The 10,098-nt window shown below is 36.1% G+C and overlaps 3 protein-coding genes across 3 annotated transcripts; 1 reads left to right on the top strand and 2 right to left on the bottom strand.

Annotated features, from left to right (window-relative positions):
• Positions 1 to 1,926: 1,926 nt before the first annotated feature.
• Positions 1,927 to 3,344, bottom strand: LOC133667613 (uncharacterized; the record flags this gene model as incomplete). Its single annotated transcript, XM_062086874.1, has 4 exons — positions 3,077 to 3,344; positions 2,755 to 3,002; positions 2,400 to 2,595; positions 1,927 to 2,352 (listed from the first exon to the last, which is right to left on the bottom strand). Coding segments are annotated over exons 1-4 (1,138 nt in total), but the record flags the coding sequence as incomplete, so codon positions are not given.
• Positions 3,345 to 4,028: 684 nt separating this feature from the next.
• On the bottom strand, positions 4,029 to 5,467 carry LOC133667568 (uncharacterized). The gene is given in 2 exon segments (XM_062086834.1): positions 4,029 to 5,305; positions 5,308 to 5,467. Coding segments are annotated over 2 exon segments (1,437 nt in total).
• Positions 5,468 to 6,283: 816 nt separating this feature from the next.
• Positions 6,284 to 8,171, top strand: LOC133667548 (uncharacterized). Its single transcript, XM_062086813.1, is given in 5 exon segments — positions 6,284 to 6,770; positions 6,773 to 6,871; positions 6,874 to 7,578; positions 7,581 to 7,757; positions 7,822 to 8,171. Coding segments are annotated over 5 exon segments (1,818 nt in total).
• The last annotated feature ends 1,927 nt before the right edge of the window (positions 8,172 to 10,098 follow it).

Genomic DNA, 10,098 nt, shown 5'->3' with positions numbered 1-10,098 from the left:
GTGTAGTTCCTGTTCTCAAAATCAAAAATACTTCAATTGGTACGCTTTTAAAGAAATAGGCCAATTCCGCGAACTTTTTGTTCAATTTCTCTTGGAGTCAAATTCTCATCAGTACGGGTTAACGGAATAGCCCCCGGCCTCCTGATATCCATATAAAGGACACGACGAGCATAAATACCCTCTTTAACGCGTCTATTCGAACGGGATTTAGATAATATCTTTTATATGGAATCGGAGGAATAATGCGACGTGATTTTTTCCAGGAAATCCCCAACGAAAAATACACACTATCCCTTCCTTTCTATCGAATCGATCATAACCACTACCTACATTCCAGGAAATTGTGCACCTACAAATAGGAACTAATAAAGAGACCTGCGATTCCATAGAAAGACATCACGATCCCCTGTGGAAAAAAATGATTTGCTGAGACGGAACAAAAGATATCAAATTTCTACCAAGAAAACTGGAAGTTCCAACCAACAAGAATCCTAATGAACCTAAAAACGATAAGGGCCCAGCAAAAATTACTTAGTTTTCGAGACCCCGTTATAAGTTCTATCCATATATGTTCTGATCGCCAACTCATACTTCATCCCATTGCATTTTATTGAAATTGAGAGAATACCCCAAATGATTTTGACTTTACTTTTTTTGTTTCCGAATGCATTCTTTCATCAACTAGCACTAGTTTGATGTGAACTAGCACTAGTTTAATGGGAACTTTTAGGAGTAATTCATCAAATTGTTTAGATCTAAAATAATAATATACCCCTCATATGATCCTTAATATACATATTGATATACATATAGATCCACCAACTTTACATTTTAGGCATCCAGCGATCCTGATCTATGTGAAACTGGCTAGGAATTCAGTTACCTATAGATCATTTTCTGCAGGCATAAGAGCTTTTTCCTTTATGTTCGGCGGAAATAACATGTTCTACCATATTTTCTTTCCGAAATAAATATCTGTGTTATGCTACAAGTCTAAGTTTCAAAAAAAAACAGAATGAGATTGGGTCCCCTCAGATCTAAACAATCTTGTTTTTTTGAACATGAAGAAATAAAGAAGCCATTGCAATTGCCGGAAATACTAAGCCTACTAAAGGCACAAAAATAGAGGGAAAATTGAAAGTTGTCATAAAATGGGGTACCTCGATTTATTATTTGTACCTGTTCTTTTTTTTTTTTTAAATATCATATTTTATATTTATACTAATTATAATTCATAATTGTAATTTTTATGAATTCGTAGTTATTATTAATTAATTCAATTTGAAAATTCTTATTTTAGAGATATAAGTATCTAAGTGAGTATATAGAATAAGTCCAAGGAATGTAGAACTAAATAAATGGACTTATTCATCTATCTACATGAAAGATACATATGATAATCCATTTTATTTTTCTTCGTTTCTTTGTGTTTTGTTCTTATCTTCGAATTTAATAAAGAAATAGTTTCTTACAAATTATCAAAAGATTCGTTAGAATGCGACACAACTGGGATTTTTAGTGAAAACGGGATTTTCGGGAGATGGAGAAAAATACAAAACTATAATATCAATATCTATTTTTCTATATTTGAATTTGATTATATACGTAAGATGAAATTCGTTTTATTTTCCTAATTTCACGAAAGGAAGAACTCGTTTTTATCTTGTTGATAGAGACTTCTTAATTAGTAATCGAATCCAGGTAAAAAGAGTTATCCGCTACTTTTGATTTTGATTCTTTCTACAATTAGATCTTAGGTCGCCAAATAAAACTCCCTTTTTAGTTACTTTGATTCTGATAAGCTAAGATTCGGATAAGCTAACTACTTGTTTTTGTTTGTTACAAATAAAATAATTGAACTTAGTGCGCTCTACTTGATTGAATTGGAATTCAAAGGAAAGAAGGCGTGGAGCTTAAATAACTCACTCAGAACGCTTTTTAAAAGATTACGCGGTACGATTAAGTCGAATAAGCCCTTCTGGAATAAATATTCAGCCGCTTGTGAACCTTCGGGTACTGTTTTATTCAATGTTTGTTCAATTACTCTTTTACCCGCAAATGCAATGTAGGAATTTGGTTCGGCAATAATAATATCTCCCAACATACCAAAACTAGCTGTTACCCCACCAGTAGTAGGAGATGTAAGGATTGATACATACAATAACTTTTTATTTGATTGATAATCAAATAAAGCAGACGATATTTTAGCCATTTGCATCAAGCTCAAACTCCCTTCTTGCATGCGCGCTCCCGAAGCGCACACTATAATAAGAGGTAGAAATTGATTGGTAGCGTACTCAATCAAACGGGTGATTTTCTCCCCGACTACGGATCCCATACTACCCCCATAAACTGAAAATCCATAACCCCAATTGCTACGGGAATACCATTTAGTTGACCTACGCCTGTTTGAACAGCCTCAGTTAATCCTGTCTTTCTTTGATAAGAATCAATACGATCTTTATATGGCTCCTCCTCTGAATGAAATCCAATGGGATCCAGAGAGACCATGTCTTCATCCATAGGGTCCCAAGTACCGGGATCGATCAAAACTTCGATTCTTTCTGAACTACTCATTTTCAAATGGTATCCACACTGTTCACAAATATTCATTTTGATTTCAAAATTTCTTATAATTTAATCCATAACAATTTTCGCATTGAACCCACAAATGCCTGTATTTTTGAGTTGCATCAAGATCACTAGACCTTTCTCTTAGAGTTAAATCACTACTCTTCGCGCGGGTTCGTATACTGGACCCCCACTTTCACTACTAGTTTTACGTTTATCAAAAACGCACCTAGAAATGTAACCGTCACTACTATCACTTACAATGGACGTATCAATACAGATTTGAGACTGAAGATAACTGTCAATGCAACTAGTAATGTGATTATTCCAACTCGATTGAGTATCATACATGTAACGATTGTATAAGGAATCTTCATTCGTAGATCCGTTATTCATATAACTAGAATTGCGATAACTAGAAAAAGAACTTTCTAGTTCACTCAGAAAAGAATGATCGCTGTCAATCTCAAAATTTGATTTTCTATATCAAAATAGATAGAATAACTGTCTCCATTACTATCCCTAACTAAAAAAGTATCATCAGAGATGAAATTCCGAATGTCTTTGATGCCAAATAAACGACCAACATCACTGTAACTAGAATTGCCACGACCCCTGCAACTATGAATGTTTTTAGCCCTACCTTTTCGATTAGGATCTTCAATCTCACTAGTATTTTCAAAAGGACTAAGATTGTGCGTTAATTTCTTTATTCCATACCCGCGTTCTAACTCCTTCTTAAACACCGTCGAATTAAACCACCACCTTTCCATAGAGTTTTCTTGCCCCTATTTGTATAAAAATACAATAGATGAATAGTCATTCGATCCACAATTCTTTATTTTTATTTGAATATCTTATTTCCTATCAAACTAAACATAGAAATTCAATCACTACTAATAGCTAATAGGAAGTGTGAATAGGGATTCTCTTTTGTGGAAATCCGGAGGTAAGACTTCACTATAAATAGGATATATGAATATGATGGAATCTCTTTTATTCTAAATTCAATAGAATGAGAAAAAGGGTTTTTCCTCTGCCTCTTTGCATCGAACAAAAGAAATGTTTGTTCTCTACTAGAAAGAATTTTTTTGTAAAATCTCGTCTAATAACAAGTAATAAATTAAGACTCTATTCCAGCACGGAACGAAAAAGACAATATACAGGATGGGTCGAAAGATTTATGATACTTCGCTTGATTCGGGGAAACTACAGGATATATAAAGAATATACCAATCCTAAGGATCCATAGGTTTAATTGTGGATCCAAGACAACAATAGAAAAATGCGAGTCTTAGATTTCTATTTCAAATATATAGAGATATGTGTATTTATCCAAAATACGTGCAATGCACTAGAATCTTTGTATTCGGCTCAATCCTTTAATAGTAAAAGATTGGGCCGAGTTTAATTGCAATTCAATTAAGAGAACAGAGAGTAATTACTTTTCATTTTCCTTATTTTTCTGGATCCAAAACATCCACTGCTTTAAACTCAAATTTGATTTCTTTCCATACCTCACAAGCGGCAGCTAGTTCAGGACTCCATTTGCAAGCTTCACGGATAATTGCATTACCCTCAGTAGCAAGATCACGTCCTTCATTACGAGCTTGTACACACGCTTCTAGAGCTACTCGGTTAGCTACGGCACCTGGCGCATTACCCCAAGGATGTCCTAAAGTTCCTCCACCGAACTGTAGTACGGAATCGTCTCCAAAGATCTCAGTCAAAGCAGGCATATGCCAAACGTGAATACCCCCTGAAGCCACAGGAATAACACCAGGCAGGGAGACCCAATCTTGAGTGAAATAAATACCGCGACTTCTATCTTTTTCAACAAAATCATCACGCAGTAAATCAACAAAGCCTAAAGTAATATCTCTCTCTCCTTCAAGTTTACCTACTACGGTACCAGCATGAATATGATCTCCACCGGACAGACGTAACGCTTTAGCTAGTACACGGAAGTGCATACCATGATTCTTCTGTCTATCAATAACTGCATGCATTGCACGGTGAATGTGAAGAAGTAAGCCATTATCTCGGCAATAATGAGCCAAACTGGTATTTGCGGTGAATCCTCCTGTTAAGTAGTCATGCATTACGATAGGAACTCCCAATTCTCTAGCAAATATAGCTCTTTTCATCATTTCTTCGCATGTACCCGCAGTAGCATTCAAGTAATGCCCTTTAATTTCACCTGTTTCAGCCTGTGCTTTATAAATTGCTTCGGCACAAAATAAGAAGCAGTCTCTCCAACGCATAAATGGCTGGGAGTTCACGTTCTCATCATCTTTGGTAAAATCAAGTCCACCGCGAAGACATTCATAAACCGCTCTACCATAGTTTTTAGCAGATAACCCCAATTTAGGTTTAATAGTACATCCCAGCAGAGGACGACCGTACTTGTTTAATTTATCTCTCTCAACTTGGATCCCATGAGGCGGGCCTTGGAAAGTTTTAATATAAGCAGTAGGAATTCGCAGATCTTCCAGACGTAGAGCACGTAGGGCTTTGAATCCAAATACATTTCCTACAATGGAAGTAAACATGTTAGTAACAGAACCTTCTTCAAAAAGGTCTAAAGGGTAAGCTACATAACAGATATATTGATCTTTTTCTCCAATAACGGGCTCGATGTGGTAGCATCGCCCTTTGTAACGATCAAGGCTGGTAAGTCCATCGGTCCACACAGTTGTCCATGTACCAGTAGAAGATTCGGCAGCTACCGCGGCCCTGCTTCTTCAGGCGGAACTCCAGGTTGAGGAGTTACTCGAAATGCTGCCAAGATATCAGTATCTTTGGTTTCGTATTCAGGAGTATAATAAGTCAATTTGTACTCTTTAACACCCGCTTTGAATCCAACACTTGCTTTAGTCTCTGTTTGTGGTGACATAAATCCTCCCTACAACTCATGAATTAAGAATTCTGACAACAACAAGGTCTACTCGACACGAATGAATTGGGCGTTAATGAAACTTTTCACAGGAATCTTTCACAAACTTCCCAACTAAATACTAATATTATCAACTAATCAAAATGTTTGATTATTAGACCATGGTATTTGATTTACCAAACACATCATTATTGTATACTCTTTCATATATATAGCGCAACCCCACTTTTCTTTTTGATCTTTTTGGAATCGAAATACCTAACCTAATTAATAAGAAATTTCCTCTTGACATCTTGACAGTGATATATGTTGTATATGTAAATCCTAGATGTGAAAATAGACGTAATTCATCTATGAAATGATGATGAAAGGGTATAAAAAAACGAAAAGAATAGGCTATAGACCTAAATCGATATGCTGAAATAAAAATAAGAAAAGCCAATAAGAATAAGTATAGAAATAATGAATCGTAATGGAAATAGAGTTCGGGTTCGAATTCCATAGAATATTTTCTATAATTATAATATAGATGAGATTGTCTATAATGATAGACAAATGAAAAACTTTCTCAAGATCTTTATTCATCCACTTCAAATTTTGAAAATAGCTTGGTTGAGTTTGCAAATTCACTCATTGATCATTGAATAGTAAACGATTGAATTGGATTCAATTGGAGGGCATCAACAAAATAGAATAGAGTGCTAACTCCCATTTGTTATTGAATTAACTGATCGACGTACTATCGGACATTTATTTTGAATTCGATAATTTTCACAAAAAATTTCGACATATTTTTTTATTTATTATTCTTATATTATGATAATTAATCCTACTACTTCTGGTTCTGGGGTTTCCACGCTTGAAAAAAACCTGGGGCGTATCATCCAAATCATTGGTCCGGTACTAGATGTAGCTTTTCCGCCAGGCCAGATGCCTAATATTTATAACGCTCTGGTAGTTAAGGGTCGAGATACTGTTGGTCAAACAATTAATGTCACTTGTGAGGTACAGCAATTATTAGGAAATAATCGAGTTAGAGCTGTAGCTATGAGTGCTACAGATGGTCTGATGAGAGGAATGGAAGTGATTGATACGGGAGCTCCTCTAAGTGTTCCGGTCGGTGGAGCGACTCTAGGACGAATTTTTAATGTGCTTGGAGAGCCTGTTGATAATTTAGGTCCTGTAGATACTCGTACAACATTTCCTATTCATCGATCCGCGCCTGCCTTTATACAGTTAGATACAAAATTATCTATTTTTGAAACAGGAATTAAAGTAGTAGATCTTTTAGCACCTTATCGCCGCGGGGAAAAATCGGACTATTTGGGGGAGCTGGGGTTGGTAAAACGGTACTCATTATGGAATTAATTAACAATATTGCCAAAGCCCATGGGGGCGTATCCGTATTGGCGGAGTGGGTGAACGTACTCGTGAAGGAAATGATCTTTACATGGAAATGAAAGAATCTGGAGTGATTAATGAAGAAAATATTGCAGAATCGAAAGTGGCTTTAGTTTATGGCCAGATGAATGAACCGCCAGGAGCTCGTATGAGAGTTGGTTTGACTGCCCTAACAATGGCGGAATATTTCCGAGATGTTAATGAACAAGATGTACTTCTATTTATCGACAATATCTTCCGTTTCGTTCAAGCAGGATCCGAAGTATCGGCCTTATTGGGTAGAATGCCTTCCGCTGTCGGTTATCAACCCACCCTGAGTACCGAAATGGGCTCTTTACAAGAAAGAATTACTTCTACCAAAGAAGGGTCCATAACTTCTATTCAAGCGGTTTATGTACCTGCAGACGATTTGACCGATCCTGCCCCTGCTACGACATTTGCACATTTAGATGCTACTACCGTACTATCAAGAGGATTAGCTGCCAAAGGGATCTATCCAGCAGTAGATCCTTTAGATTCAACCTCAACCATGCTTCAACCTCGGATCGTTGGCGAGGAACATTATGAAACTGCGCAAAGAGTTAAGCAAACTTTACAACGTTATAAAGAACTTCAGGACATTATAGCTATCCTTGGGTTGGACGAATTATCCGAAGAGGATCGTTTAACCGTAGCAAGAGCGCGAAAAATTGAGCGTTTCTTATCACAACCCTTTTTGTAGCCGAAGTATTTACCGGTTCTCCAGGGAAATATGTTGGTCTAGCAGAAACCATTAAAGGGTTTCAATTGATCCTTTCCGGGGAATTAGATGGTCTTCCTGAGCAGGCCTTTTATTTAGTAGGTAATATCGATGAAGCTACCGCGAAGGCTATGAACTTAGAAATGGAGAGCAATTTGAAGAAATGACTTTAAATCTTTGTGTACTGACCCTAATCGAATTGTTTGGGATTCAGAAGTGAAAGAAATCATTTTATCTACAAATAGTGGTCAAATTGGCGTATTACCAAATCATGCTCCTATTGCTACAGCAGTAGATATAGGGATTTTGAGAATACGCCTGAAGGACCAATGGTTAACGATGGCTCTGATGGGCGGTTTTGCTAGAATAGGCAATAATGAGATCACTGTTTTAGTAAATGATGCGGAAAAGGGTAGTGATATTGATCCACAAGAAGCTCAGCAAACTCTTGAAATAGCAGAAGCTAATTTGAGAAAAGCTGAAGGAAAGAGACAAATAATTGAGGCAAATCTAGCTCTCCGGCGAGCTAGGACAAGAGTCGAGGCTGTCAATGCAATTTCATAACTAGTTGGTGCGTTCAAATAATCAAAAGAGGTTCTGCCTATAATTGAATTTGATTGGATTCACTTGACAGAATCCAATCAAGCAGAATCCAATTTTGATACAACGCAATTCAAAAATGAAATAAATAAAAATACAAAATCTATAAAAATAGAATAGATTAAAGGGTGGGGCAAAAACTTATTAGATACCATTGCCTCCGGTATCTAATAAGTTCTACCTACTATTGGATTTGAACCAATGACTCCCGCCGTATGAAAGCAATACTCTAACCACTGAGTTAAGTAGGTCATTCATCATCCCAAAGAGAACCAAATGGAACCCATTCTATCGATGGATTATAAATATCATATTCTTTATAAGCAATAAGAATCGAACCAATACCACTCAAAAATTTAGGATGTTGGATCATAGAATATTCATCTTGACAACAAATTATATACATGATAAAATATGCATCACAAGCACTAAGGGCTATAGCTCAGTTGGTAGAGCACCTCGTTTACACGCGCGCCAATGTTTTTCAGGGAATCCGCCATACAATTCAAAAATGGATCTTATTGAGAAATCGATGTCTTACTCCATAATAACTTTAAGAGAACAATAGCTTGACGAGAGGTTCGGTCCTATTTGAGTGCCTTGTTAGGTACCAAGCGGGCTCCATCTTGAGATATTGATAAGGTGAATACCAGTATATTTAATGCTAGGCATAATGAGTATAAGGCCCTCAAAAATCTCTTTTCGTCCTATGAACTTGAAGGTGTATGAAGTTTCATATTGGATTTTTAAGCCGGACGATAGAGACTTCATTTAACTTAAAATTCTAGGCCAAAGGCAGACCTATGTCAAAATAACTTCACCCTTGAAACACTTTGGTAGTGCTCCTGAATTAGAATCCCAAATAATGAATCAGAGCACATGGAGCCATCTCCTTATTTTCTGTCAAGAAAAAATATGGCGGATTGGCTGATATTTCTATCAGTTAATGAAAGAGCCCAATGCAAAAAAATGCATGTTGGGTCTTTGAAACAGTTCAGATCATTTTGATAATAATAAGTTTGATCTGTTTTACCGAGAAGGTCTACGGTTCGAGTCCGTATAGCCCTAGAGCCCTATAAAAAAATGAATAAAATTCAAATTTTCATTTGAAAGAAAAAATTGTATAATTTTGATTTCTTCATTCTTGTTTGTTGCTTGTAACTTGTAACTGACCGGTTGGTTCATCGAAACGAAACTAAATTTGTCCTAGAAACTCACTCACGGGAATTGTTTAAAGCAGAACAGAAAACCGAAAAACGTATTTCAAGGGATCGAGTCGATCTTTTTCCAAACAAACCAACCCTTCGTCCTTAATCGTCGGAGGGAAATTACATATGAATTTTCCTGCCCACAATCAAGGAGTTAAGCCAGTGATACTCCTTTTCTTTGGTATACCTGACCAAGACCCGGCGAAGCACACCAAAACAAAAAGGGGTTCTTTTTCTGTATTCAATCAAGAGAAAACCCCACCCAGATCTAAGAAACGGAATATACCAACACTAAGATTAAGATATTCGAAATCCTGAGATGGAAATACCTACCCATTCTCTTACATTTGAATACTTGTTCTATTCTAAATTACTAAGAAAAAAACTCCCGACTCTATTCCTAAAAAATCCAAATTTCGAACTCGCATTTTTATAAAGAAAATTCAAATACAAATAATCAAAAGAATAATAAATTCGAAATTCTTAAACACCTTAAACACAAAATAAGAATTCTATGTTGCTTTCTTTAGGAAGAATCCCAGGTGAAAACAAGAAAATTTGTCTAAGTGTAACATCTAGGGTTATACTAACTAAAGCAATTACTAAAGCAATTAAATAAAATTGAACTAAAAACTGAATAAAATAATAGAATTAAGTAGACTGGAAATAGGATCCTGATCAAG

This window comes from Apis cerana, unplaced genomic scaffold (assembly GCF_029169275.1).
Source record: "Apis cerana isolate GH-2021 unplaced genomic scaffold, AcerK_1.0 Chr0_AcerK, whole genome shotgun sequence".
NCBI classification, from domain to species: domain Eukaryota; kingdom Metazoa; phylum Arthropoda; class Insecta; order Hymenoptera; family Apidae; genus Apis; species Apis cerana.
Note: the sequence above shows the minus strand (reverse complement) of the source record. Positions and strands in the feature narration are given on the sequence as shown.